At 37.9% G+C, this 14,322-nt stretch overlaps 1 protein-coding gene across 7 annotated transcripts in view; it reads right to left on the minus strand.

Moving 5' to 3' along the window:
* Positions 1–14,322, minus strand: part of FAM120A (family with sequence similarity 120 member A) — a 58,663-nt gene that overhangs the window by 37,807 nt on the left and 6,534 nt on the right. For all 7 annotated transcript variants that reach the window (XM_075159450.1, XM_075159451.1, XM_075159449.1 and 4 more), the window contains exons 2-3: positions 14,027–14,273; positions 9,020–9,102 (exon numbers count right to left, since the gene is read on the minus strand). In XM_075159450.1, the coding sequence (XP_075015551.1) occupies positions 9,020–9,102; positions 14,027–14,273 (330 nt within the window). The remainder of the gene's footprint in view (positions 1–9,019; positions 9,103–14,026; positions 14,274–14,322) is intronic.

Genomic DNA, 14,322 nt, shown 5'->3' on the forward strand with positions numbered 1-14,322 from the left:
AACATACATGCCAGTATGAAATAACAGGGTAGCCCAAGATACTTCAGTTACACAGCAGAAAATTAAATTGTTTATTTACTGAAAATATATTCAACAAATTCCATGTTGCCAGATTTAGTACCTAAATATTTTTGGGCCTTCCACCTTTTTTTTAAGACTTCACCTTAAACTACAACTCACATGTTTTTCATCTACGGTATATTTATATATATGTGAAACCTCACCTTTATGTAAATATTTGCTAGTTAAATATCAGCTCCAACAACAAACAAGGTCAACAATGCTAATTATTTTACTGCTTTCTAGTTGGACATTTCCTCTAGTGCAAAATGCTTTATCTAATGTGGATACATCCATTTTATATATATATATATATGCCAGAAAATATTTTATTTTGACACAGTTTATATTCTGAATGTAAAGTGGTATCAGAATTGATGAAAGAGATCCACTGGGAACAGGAAGATCTCTATGTACACAGAAAAGGAGAATTGGAGAAACAAATGGAGAAAAGGAGTATCTCAAGGAAACTTATTTTCAAGATTCTACAAAAATTGGTCTAAAAATCATTATTTGAAGATTACATAGTTTAATAATTAGTGTTTTCAAATTTTGTATATCATCTGTAGCAGAATATACTCATACAGCTTCACATTATATATAACATCTCAGGCAAGAAATTATTTTTATCTTTTTTGTGTTAGACATAGACAAAGAATGATGTATGGATTTCTTTCGTTGCTATGATGTGAACATAGTTACTTTCTCTTTCAAGTATTTCAATATCAACATGGTTATAGGGCTGGTTACTCTTTTTGCAGTCACAGAGGAAATTCTTAAGATAATTCCACTGATAAAATAGTTTCAATATTTCAGCATTAAAATAATTGATGTTTCACCACCCAATGACAGATGTGTCTGACCTCCCATATTCACCAACTATTTTAAATGGATGAGAAACATGCGCTTAAATGCATGCTAAAAATTTCCCTCCAGTTAATGACTCGAGCCCATGCAGACCCTAGATTTGACTACAAATCAGAGTCCACAGTACATTCTACTCAAGATGTTAGGAAAATGATGAATTCCCATTGATTCACTGGTCACTGACTCAGACCACGGGTTTGAAGAATCACTTTTGACTTTGTAGCAAAAGACCTTTCTTTGTAGTAAGAAAGAGTTGGAAAAACTTTGTGGGACGCCGTCCAAAGCCCCTACAGACGAAGCTCCCGCAGCTCAGCGACTGGCAGCTGCAGATGGATGTGCTGTACCAGAAGTTCTAGACTCAGTTCTTTGGCCTGATCCCTTCTCATGTCCACATGGAGAAAGGAGGGGAATGGGATAGTCCTGGAAACCCTGGACTTCCATCTCAACACTCTCAATAGGCTCCTCCCGAAAATAAACCAAGGATTATTCACCATATGATTATGGGAATTACTGCTCTTACATGCACTGCGCGACCCTATATGGGGTATAGAAACTTCAGGACCATTGCGAAATCAAAAGCAGTGGGCGGTGCTGCTAGCTGAGTCTGAAGGACTACTCAACCACAGGCAGTTTCTGTTATTTTTTCTCCGCGCTGCACAATGCGCACACTCAGAGGGGCAGGAAAGAGGTCTCCAACTACGTGTCCTAAATTTTAGAGGATGCCTGAGGAACTTCTAAAAATTCTGTCTGGAACCTCTGAACAATTCTGGAGCATTCCACCTGTGCTTATAGGGGCAGCTAGGTTTTTGCTTTTAACATATTTTAATCTGCCTGTTTGCAAAATTCAGTGATTCAAGACTTGAGTTCTATTTTTTAAGGTATGAGAAAATGTGAATAATCTTTATGCTTGCATTCTACACAGAGGTATCATACTTTACTAGAAAATTCTGACAAGGCAATTCAGCCTTGTCAGAATTCTGAATAATACTTCATCAGTTTTATCTTTTCAACCTCAAAATCTGTACCACAACCCCTTTTTATTTTATATGGAGTCTACTGTATATAATTATTTTCTTTCCTGCTCTTATTTGATCCACTTATTATGCAATTTCTTAGACTGCCTTCTTCATATTTGGACCATGGAATTTTTGCCCAGATTCCCATTTTAATCAATTTCCTTCTCCTAACGTCTACTTTTTACAAATGTCAGGATATTCATTCTATACCTGGTCATTCTCCACCAGAGATGAGCTCTACATTTTATGAGCCTAAATTAAGAACAGTTCTGTATAGTGTAGTCAGTGGCACGGCAATTATTTCTATTTCAGATAGTAAATTCTAAATTTTCACTAGTGTGCATTCTGAATATACACAAAAATACCAAATATAGATCACATTCTCATGTAAGCTTACAGTCACAAATATTGATGATAAAATTTTGCACCCAATCTGCAAGCAGAACCAATAGATTTTCTTCTCACTAGTAATCTAAGTCGTTTTATGAACGCCTACGATTTTATTTGTACGCGTAACAATCATACATCTCTAAAGCAGCTGAATCATAACATGGCTGTGTCATGTTAGATGTGCTCTCTGCATTACTACCCAAGTGTTTCTGCAATCTATGCTTGAAAATTCAGTGGATAAAAGGAGTAAGCAATCTATCATTAGTTTTATGTGAGCTCCAAGAGAGTAATATTTAAAAAAACATAAAGAGTCAGCATTAAGAGAAGACATCACATCACTCTAGCACTAATATTCACAGCTCAGACCCTAGAAGTAAGAAGCTCAAGTGAGACATATTAAGGGCTTACTATGTGTTTCGCCCCCAGTTTAGCTACTTTTAAACAAACTGCCTAAAGATTCACTGGAGCATATTAATTCCTGAAGTGAGACCTTCTGAAAGATTTAGAGACATTTCCGATATTTGGGTTTTATTTTCTTTTATTCCGTTTCAACGACACCCAGTCCAGGTGACAACACCCTCAAAACTAGAGATGTCATGACCTACACAGAAGCCAGAAATGGAAAGTGGAGAAATAAGGTGTACTTTCCTGATATTGAAGAAGAAAAGATTTCTATGCATTTTAGAACCTTCCAGAAATCCAAAGTTGTAGTTTTTGTACTGAATCATAAATAATGTTTCTAATACTGTTTGCATTAAAATACAGGCTAGGTCTTATTAAGTGTTAGGTATGGGAAAAATTAAGACTTAACAGCAAAAGTTACAGAAAACGTGTTCAAGGTTCAAACTTACTTTTAGTTGCACACAAAGCATTTCAGAGCAAAATCAGCATCGTATTTTACCAATTTCTCATTATACGAGATTTCTTCCTAGAAGCTATTTTTTTCCTTATCCTCTACAGAAAAGTTTCAGACAAGCAACAACATGGAAAACCAATTTTGAAAGGCAAACATGGAGGTGGTTCACACACTTGGAGGTGATCAGGTCAGAAAGCATGACATCTGAAAACGGCATGGCTTCTTTGCTAGTTGTAAAAGGACTACTTCAATTTCACGACAGACTAACAAAAATCACAAGACCTATTAATGCACTCTGAAAAGATTAAGCGGGGAAAGGAAATTAATTTTTCATAGGTATTTGTCAAAATGAGAGGCAGAGAGTAAACATTACAAGCCTAGAAGCTACATGATAAAAATGTCTTGGTTTTGACAAAATAAACTTGCAAAAATGCTTTATTGAAAGAGAATAGACTCACATATGCATAACTCCACAGGATTATTAGGATACTGTGGAAGGTACTTAAGATACACTTGGGAAAAACTACCCAATTCTGGGACAACTCCACTTGCCCACTGTCTCCAGGAAGTGAAGCCTTTAAAAGCTAATCAACACAAGTACCAGCATTTACTGTTGTGCCTGCTGGAAACAGATAATCAGTTTAGTTTTATTTTCAAACCATTAAAAAAAAGACCTCGAACATTCGGTTACTGTGAGGTGACACATAGGGAACATTTTTCTTTTTACTGGTGAGAGAAAAGGCTGAAGGTATGAAGAATACTACAACAAATTGCCTGGGTTTTGTTATTTTTGTCTAGTAATTTCTATCAGAGATTGAATCCAAACTGTTTGGATCTTGTATCAGCCTTTGAATGTTAAAAACATTTAATCTTAAAGCTTGTAGTGCATCCGATCTAATGACAAGCCTTCTGAAGAGGCAAGAAGTTCCCCGGATGACTTAAAATCCTCTCAAACCAGCAAAGCTCAGCTTTTCCCTGAAGATCGGGTTATTCTATTAGAAATTCTCTCTCCTCCTCCCTCCATCCTGGTTGGGAAACTGACCTCCTTCTGCATGTCTTGATGGTAACAAGAACACACACAACATGGAGATAATTTGCTAACAATTTATACACACAGGACTCCAAGAAAACCAAATCTAAACAGAGGAACAAAAATTATGTCAGAAAGAAAAGGGGAGAGCAGAAATACAAGCCAAAGATGTGATACAGACAGACTTCATGTGAGACAACCTGCGTGACAACCCTGCACACTACCACGAACTCCAGGGCTGGGCTGCCATCCAGAAAGACCTAGACAAGCTTGAGGAATGAGCCAACGGGAACCTTCAGAAATTCTACAACTACAAAAGCAAAGTCTTGCACCTGGGCAGGAATAACCCCTGGCTACTCTGCAGGCTGGAGTTGTGCCAAAAAGGACCTGGGGCTCTTGGAAGACAGCAAACTGAACATGAGCCAGCAGGGTGCTCTGGCAGCAAAGGCGGCCAGCTGCACCCTGGGCTGTATAGCAGGAGCATAGCCAGCAGATCGAGGGATCTTGCTCCTCCGCGCTCGTAAGATCACCTCTAGAGCGCTGCATTCAGTTTTGGGCTCAAGCCAGATGTCAAAAAAGTTGAGCTAGTTCTGTAGAAGGCCATCAAGATGGTTAAGGAGTTGGAGCACTTGCTCTACGAGAAGAGAGTGAGGGAATGGGGCTTAATTCAGCCTGCCAAAGACAAGGCTTTGGAGACACCTAACAGCAGCCTTCCAGAAACTACAAAAAGGTTATCAAGCACATGGAGCCAGGCTCTTCACAGTGGTGCACTGTGGAAGAACAAGAGACAACAGACATAGCCTGAAACAAGATGGGTTCAGACTGCATGCAAGGCAAAACATTTTTACCATTGGGACTGTCAAACCATGGAGCAGGCTGCCCAGACAGGTTGTGCAGTCTCCAACCTTGGAGATTTTCAAGACTAGTCCAGACAAAGCCCTGAGCAACCTGTTCTGACCTCAAGCTGACCATGCTTTTAGCAAGAGGTTGGACTAGATGACTTCCTGTGGTCCTTTCTGACCTGCATCATCCTATGATGACCCTTAGCATCAAAAAAAAAAAAAAAAGACAGACACTTAGTTGAAGCCTATCTTAAGAGTACCACCTTGTTATCTGAGCAGCAGCAAATTACCTAAGCACCTACTTAGCATAGTAGTCTCCCTCTGGCAGACACCCTCTGAAGTCAACAAACAGAGAAAGACAGGAATTTCCTAGAGCAATTCAGAGAAGGAGCCTAACCTGCATATTTTGGATTGCTTTCTGGAAGCATCTCTCTTTGCCTCTCTACTGAGATGAAACAACCAAGGAGATTAGCTAACTAATTTTGCCAGGTAAAAATAGATGTGGAATATTGGATGGTGGGCATATAAAAAGTTTGCCAAAGACAGTGCAATGAATTCATCCTTTCAAAACCATCCTAACAGGAAGATGATCCACCACAAAATGAAGACGGCAATCTCAAAGTTTCCCTGCACACTCTTCTTTTTCAGAAAGGGAGATTGCATTAAGACATGTTTCTAAGGTTACCTTGTGAATAAAGAGTCAGCACTTCTTCGGTGGTATGGGCTCCCAAATAGGTACTAATTCATTCCAGAGATAAGCAACTGCCCTTCTAATATCATTCTGATGGTATTATACATTGATCTTGAAGCTCCATACCGTAAAAAGCTTCCCCAGAGTAAGAACCGAATTGTCTTTTTCTTAAAGATAAATCCCAAAGCACACAAATAAAAAGTGGTATAATGCTAGTTTCCAAACAAGGTCTGGCAGTCAAATTATTTCTCTATCAACTGCTTTCTTGTTTCAGCTTCTGATTCAGGTGGTCATTTCATTGAACTGTGTTCTCAGTCAGGTAACAGGACGCAAGCACAGGTCTACACATTTATTAGACGCATTATCTGTTTACACAGGGACATTTAGACAAACAAGATCCTGACTCAGAACAGCTTGCAGTGTCAGTTTTTGATTCTTTTTCCCTTCTGCAGCAATAGCAATTCAAATCTCTTCATTTAAATTTGTCCATGGAACTTTAATAGTTTTGCTGAGCTGATGGTCATTGTTGGTGTCTTCTGAAAGACATGGCTTTTTATCCAGCATGTAAAGATGTTGTCTTGACCATCAGGTTCATTTCCTTCTAAATGCAAAATACAGATTCTTCGTTCAGGTTTCCATTTCCTGTCCTTTTTCCCATTTCTACTCAGCTGTTCCTAGATGAATACACCACCCTTGTGTCCCTCTTTAAAACAGAGGCACAGGTTCCTCAGTATTGCCTTTTTTCACCTCACTATGTTGACACCTAAGCAGAAACACCAATTTTCTATCAGCAAAGACTGGTAGTTTCTTTTCCAAGTTACACTTTTTAATTGGTGAACTAGCAAAGCATCTCTTGTAGGAAGACTTAACCATTTTGCTACATCATAATAAAAGACTGAGAAAGAATGCAGAAAATAAATTGTACATTATTAACTGTCATAGTTCTCACTAAAAAGCAACAAATCAGGCCATTGGGAACTGAATCTGTTAGCTTTGATGTTCAAGACCATACTGTCTTAGATCCAAAAGATTAAAATCTACACAAGGAGAGAAAGTTTTCTAAATCCTGAGTTAAATGAGATGTGGAATCAAAGCCCTTGGTTCCCGAGTATGGAGAATACTCGATAGGAACTCTAAATAGACGCACCAAAGCAAAGCTTGTAAGTATAGCTCAGGGATGACATCCTGGGCAACCACAACTTCCCCCCGTTTCCAGTTTTCAGGACAGCCTGCACTTTTTGTAACTGTTCTGAAACTACTTCTTGCTATCAAGCTTGTGGCTAATATAAACGTGTCTTTTAGTTTTTTTAAGCATTTATAAAATTTACAAGAAATACTGCTTTCTGCACATCTACAATTAACAGAAGAGGTCTCTACAGAGAGAGCTGTAATGACATCATTGACATCCTAGTATGTCAAATGAAATTAAACTGAATTAATGAGCTACTGAAACAAGTTATAATTTCAAATCATGAGCACTGTTGAAACTGAAGCTAAACAAAATACTAAGTTGTTCCATGACCAGTAACTAATGAAGATTAGTTTCCTGTAGACTTGTGTCCTTTTCGCTTTAGCCCTTCTTCTTTCTCCCTCTTTGACATCATTATCAGCCAGGAGACAGAAACACTGCAGTTAGTTTGGGGCATGTACTTAACAACTGGCAAGCACGCTGCTGTGAAATTAAACAAATAACGTGTTATGCTAGCCTTTTCCCTCAGTAAGGGCAGTAATTTGGGTCTTTTTCACTGATAACAGTGTATCAGTTTTCACGGAGCCTGTAACAGCCAAACGGGAACCGCTTTCAAATCTGATTAACATTGGCCAACAGATTAAATAAATACAGGGAGGACTGCCTAAGACAGCCCAGTTACGCTCCAAGGAAACCAGTTTCATTTTCTTATGATGCCAGCTACAAAGCCCAATTGGTGTTTCCACTGAAAATGTAAATCTAGAAGCAAAGATGACAAACATCTAATTTTCATTCTAGTCAAGTAATTCAGTATATGTTTAGAAGGCTTTTCAGAAGGTCTAGGTGTCTGAAGTCATATTCTGAACTGGCTGTAGAACAAGTCTACTCAGCCTAAACCACAGAAAAGTATTCTGAATATCAGAAAGTTTATCAACCACTTTGAGAGAACTCCTACATTTAAGTTTATCAACCACTTTTATCAAAGTCCTACATTTTAACCTTTTTAGTAAAAATGAAAATACAGGCACACTCCTTCAGTCTTTCGTTTTTTCATCTCAAGTTTTACAAGGGAGTAGCAAACATGCATGCATATTTTGTTTTGCCACTACAATGTGCTGACACTTACCTTTCTAGAAACAGGAGCGGCAGCAAAATAGGGGATGAGCGTAACATCAAATTGTCACAGCTGTTCACTAAGCAATGCACATGCAAGTCTTAAAAACTCTGCTGAAAATCTTGAATCTGTTTCTAAATTCTACCTTCAGCAAAATAAGTTACAATTTTTCAATGCTTAATAAACTTTTGGAACAGAAAGGGAAAAAACCCCACCTATTTTTGTTGTAGATATAACAGAACAGTCTTACAGACTTCACAAAAACCAAATTGATTTGCTGCATGGTACACCTTAGGAGAAAGGGAAAAAGATATGTCTGTTGTGGCAGAGAGAAAGAAAGGTCACTATTATCCCATTCTCTAATGTGTCCAGTTTCCCTTTTATAGCTGTCTACTTGGCAGATGCACAAAGCAAGTGTGATGAAGCAGCAGAACAGACATACGGTAAACTAAGGGCATCAGACACAAGTTACTTGCCTCAAAAAAAAAAATCTACTAAAGGCCACGTTAGCTTTCTTGTGCAACCTATTCTCTAGCATATTTACACTTTAAGAAGTAGAGAAAACTGACTATTACACACAAACTCAGGTCAATAGAAAATAAAACAATATGGTAGGAAGATATCCAGCTAATTATTTTTGACAGTTGATGAACATGACTAAACAAAAAATTCTCCGCTTAAAAAAAGAAGTGTAAGAAGCTACATTCTCAAAGCCAAACCACACTGAAGCTATATGGCTCATGTAGCTGAAGGACACTGAGGGGGATCACAAAGGCTAAGTTTAGCCTTGTAAGGCTAATCGCCCCAGGTATCCTCTGCAGTCAACAGAGAGGGACTGGGACACCAGAGGGTAACTGAGAACAAGAGCCTTGCAGAGCTGCTGTGAATTAACCTATTACACTGCTCTGATTAACTGTTATGATTGATTTCAGCTTAATCGCTCGTAGTTACTTTAAATTTGTACCTTAAGTGAAGCTAGTGGATGTTCTGGACCAAGTAAACTCCAATGAAAGGAAGCCAAATCTTCATCAGGTAGAATATGATTACCTAGAACATAACACAAAACTTTATTTAAGTACACCATAAGACGTTACATACTGTTTCTACATGCAGCAAAACAAATTTGCAATCAGTCCTCAATTCCCGATCAATAGGATTAGCAAAGAGAGATTAAACTTGCAGATATCTTTCTGTTACTCCAGAAAAACCTAATTAGCATGCTGCCACTGCAGCAAGATACACTCCCCTCTATTTGAGGAGCACTCTTCCATGAAACCCAGCTCACTTACAGAAGCAATAGAGCCAGTCACAACACATGGTCTCAACCTCAACCTGGCGTGTCCTATTAGGCGATCCTCAGCAGGATTTAGTAATGCAGGTGCAACAGTGTAAAAACACACTCTATTGCTCTCCGACACAAGCTGGATGCTTCCTGTGTCCCAGCACGTGCCGTTACTGATCAACATCGGAGGTGCCTCTGGAATCTGCTCTCTGCTCCATCACGTAGCGTGGGTCAAGCAGCAAGCCACCAGGCAGATTTACCTAACCCTCAGCAACGCGGGCAGCTCCGATGACACTTAGCAGGTTCCCAATTCCTGAAGTTTCTTTTGCTGACCTGACCAGGTCAGACAGGAGCCTGAACTGGCAGCATAAAAGTAATTGGGAAATGAAGTAGTTGTTTCAATGAATAGAGGTAGTGGCTATATTTACCAAGCTGTTCATACCAAATGGAAGATCACTTAAATTATTCTGGTTATCACGGTCAGAAAAAACCCTAAAAAATTCTTACTAGGAAACATCTCAAACATCTGAATTCATCAAAGACTAACTAATCAACCACTGACACAGTTCAGCGTCTGTGGATCCAAACTTTATGAAGAGCTAAACAGAATGTATTACTGCACTTCTGGTAGAAAACTTAAGGATATTTTCAATATCTGGTTTTACAGAGCTGCAGCTTAGCAGTGAATGCACAGTTCTCATTGCTGTTAATATATTTACAGCTTTTTTTTTGTTTTTTAAATTTCACAGTTTGGACAACATCTTGAACTCTCACCTACTCATAAAGAGTATGACAAGATTCTTTGAATATGACAACAATTGTTTACATTCTCAATATATTTTGCTTGTAAAATAATTTAGTTTGCTTTTAATGCTCTTTAACATGTGAAATCCAACAAAGTTGTCCATTGCCTGGTGACTAGCAGATGCCCTCTTAGAGAGGGAAGTCTTCGTGTCCAATCAATACTTTACCTACTGCTGAGATCTCCAGCAAAGAGACATTATAATCTTCATTCATTAGGAGCTAAACTTTAAACTCACATCAGAAAGATTCAACAAGTTTGTATGTAACAGCCACATTCTTACTAATCTAATCAAGGTAGGATTAGACAGCCTTTATAATGCAGGTCTGAAAAAATCAATTACAGACCACTAGACAGTTTTGTGATAACTCACAACAACTCCTGCAGATGCTAAGATTACCTTTTAAAACAGTTAGAGCTTCTCTCCCTTCCACCAAAACTCAATCTTGTTTGGTCTCCACCTATCATTTCAGTTAATTCCATCCCCTTGAACACACACATAAGACAGTCTGGCCATTTGATCAATTCTCACCACATACTGAATTGTAGAATTTAGGACGTTGAAGTGCAGCAGTGTCTTCTGTAGTCCAAATAAGAAGTGATGCCTGTACTTACCTTACGTAGTTCTAAAATTTTACTGAGAAACAGAATGAGACCACATAACTAAACACGTTACAAAGTACTGTCACAGTGGGAAAGAGATCAACGTTACATAAGCAACCTCTATTTCTCGACCTGGCTGAACAACCTCAACATATATTGATTTTTCCCATTTTAATGGCTTATTATAGTGTATGCCTTAGGTTTTTTTAAAGCAATTAGATACTAATTGAAGCCACTGCCCTTTCTAAAGAGTTCACTGAATTACAGCCCTATACCTCACACTGTGTTTGTTTTTCTACTGCTGAAGCTTGGTTTTGTTTTTTTTTAATCATTCTGAAGTATCTGAGTCAAAATTTACAAAAGAACCCAAATCAACTCCCTGTTTTCATCAACAGCAATTAGGACAGAACTTTTTAAGAGCACGCTCTCAGAGGACACAGTATCTTGGCCACATTTTAACTACCCATGACAAGGATACTCCTTATAAAGCTAGAACTACAAAACCCTTCTGCATGAAAAGCTGTAAGAAGGAAAAAGCTATAAAACAAACCAACCAACCACAGTGGTTGGTTAGGTATACATAACCTTTTCAGAAAGTAATCTTTAAAATTTGCCTAATTGGTACAGTCAGAAAAATATTTTGCTGGAATACTTCAATAGAGACTTTACCCCTGAACATAACTCAATCCCAAATAATTTGCCACTGAGAACGTTTTTTTAATTGACCAGTTAGGTGTCGTTCCTCAGGCTCCTCCAACTGCTGAATGTTTGGCTGAACCATTCAAGATTTTTTTCTCTTTCCAGCATCTGCAAATTGACCCTTGAAGGTAATGACAAGAAAGTATCTGAAAACAAAGAAGTTTGAATTTTTCGTATACAGGGAAACGGATTTGCAGACCTAAAGCTCAATACTGATACAGCTATTGTGATAGTTTCGGCCTTCTGTAAACATTAAACCAGCAGCTTAACTGCAATTATTTCAGAATACACTAATTTATTCCTAAACAAAGTACTAGCATGGGGAGTTACACTGATGCACCCAGAACAGAAGAGCAATGTAACAGATTCATATGCCTTCCCATGTAATCAAGTGCTCACTTATTCTTTCCCATTGTGATTTTCTTCATTCTACTTATCAGGGTCAAAAGAGACCCAAAGAGGCCACAGGCGCCAGGGCAGAATAACCTGTGCAGCCAAACAAGCCCTCAGATATTAAATAAAAATATAAAAATTTAGATCTGAATGAGCTACCCTGCTTTAAACATATGCCACACTACACACAATTACGTGCCTATATGTATTTAATATTTTATTAAAAAAACTGAAGTTACTATATTCCTAAGGTTGCAAAAGTTAAAAAATGTTGCTAGTACTTGAAGTCAAACAGTATCTTGTTTGTTGTAAGCTTATATAATCATTGTTTATATCACCAAATACCTAGGTTTTGTAATATTGACTAATATTAAAAAAAAAAAAAAAAAAGAACACTCATCGCAGGAAGACCTCTAAAGTATCTTCTGTTCTAACACTGACTCCCATAAACTTTACTCTATTCTGCTTACTCATACTGAATACACACACAAAAGAAATGCAAAAGAATACACAAAACTAAACTTGTAGCTGAACTGGTTTTTTTTTAACCTTCGTACCAATTTGGAAAAAAAAAAAGGTACAAAATGACCTCAAGTTTTTTTCTCCTAAAGGCAAGCTGAAAAATATTTTGTCATGTAAGATATTAAGAGAGAAAAATATTCAAGAGCTTCTTGCATAAAGTTGCAAAACCTTCAGAAAATTTGCCAGGATATTTTTCACCTACTATTTAGCATAACCAAGCAATGCCTCAACTGGCCATGCAGCTGTAATTCTGTGACAAGTTAAAACGATGTCGTTCACATGTACTTCACATTAATTCCATAAAGCATATCCGCAACTGTGAAACTGCTTTTCAAGCAGTAATTCTTACTCACTGAATTGGCATGCAACAACTTATTTATAGACTCCAAAACAAAGCCCAGCAATAGTAGTCTGTCAAGCAATTTACACAGGGTTTTTGTTTTAAATTGCAGCTTAGCCAATCATTCCTCCACACAGCCATGCAGGCAGGTAACCATTCTGGGTATGAAAAAACATACGCTAACAAAACGCAACTTCAACTAGTCAAATACTTGTGGCTTTCTACTGCAAGATACATTGGTTCTTTCCTTCTTAACATGTAAGGTACCTGCCTGGACTAGAAACAATTGAATATTAAAGACTACTAAAATATCCGTATGCTAAAGCAATAATACATAGCCTCCCTCATTCACAGCTTCAAATGAGAAGTTGTATTCTTCTGTCATGTACCCATACTAAAACACAAAGTCAGTGAGAAAATAAAAAGAATATCCAGTTTTCTTAATTTGTTTGCTCAGTACGACAAGATCAAGAATATGGCTGCTGCGTGCTTATTTACCCAAAAAGAAGTTAGAATCCTGTTCTAAATAGATCCTATTCATTGGAGTCAACTTTATTAGTAATTAATTCACTCTTCCATCTGAGAGAGTATGACAGCTATTCTCTACCACTGTTGTGGAAATAGAGTGTGTTAAAGTTGTCCCATTTAAGCAGAGATGTGAAACTGAAGTCCCTCCTACCTATGCTTCTTAAAGATACTACACCATTTGGCATTAGAAGCAGGACTGCTAAGAAACTATCCAAACAAAACTAACTTAATGGTAAGATGCTGGTCACCTGTGCTTTCAGAAATGTGGAGTTTCACTCAATTATATAGTATAATATATTTCTGGTGCAGCTGACGTCCAATACTCATTGGAAAAATGAGTGAAAAAAAAGCCCCTGCAATCCAAACATCTTCACTCCATATATGTCATTTTTAGGTAGAATATGAAACAGGACAGAAGTATATTTTCCTAGTCTGGAAAGCATATTATTAAAAGTAGACCTCATATACTATATAAGACCAAAACTAGTAGAACCACAATTGTCCCAATTCCCCCCCACCCACTGAGAACATTTTGGCTATGCAGAGCTTTGCAGAATTCTTACTTTCTGCTCTTGTTTCTAGACAGCCACAATTTGCATCGCTCGCAGGTCTCTACAAATTCGGCATGTCTGGCCTCATAAAAACGCATCCGGCCCACCTCAAGTATAGTAGGAATGTCTGAAACAAAGGGATGTCTTTCCCTAGGTGCTTTGTCAAATTATACACACGTATTTCAAAACAGTTAATAGAAACTGAAATCATAAGTCTGACTAGCAGCATCAAGTTCTATTACTTCACTTACCTAAAAGAGCAGCAAAAATAGGAAAGCGATTTGGATTCAGGTCCAGTTGCTTGGCAACTTCATGCATTAGGTATTGGCTTGTTGTGAGACTTTTCCCATTACGGCTCAGTTTTAGGGCATGGGCACTGAAATAGTAAGGGATGTTGCACAATGCGTAATCGGAGTCATATGCAACCAAACCATGGAAACCTTTTTCTCTGCAGAAAGCAATTACTTCTTGATGATGATCCTCAATGCTCTGTGCAACCTATAGTGGAAGACAGAATAATTAGCTACAGTGTTAAATTGCAGTACTG

Source organism: Calonectris borealis, chromosome 10 (genome assembly GCF_964195595.1).
Source record: "Calonectris borealis chromosome 10, bCalBor7.hap1.2, whole genome shotgun sequence".
In the NCBI taxonomy this organism is placed as follows: Eukaryota; Metazoa; Chordata; class Aves; order Procellariiformes; family Procellariidae; genus Calonectris; species Calonectris borealis.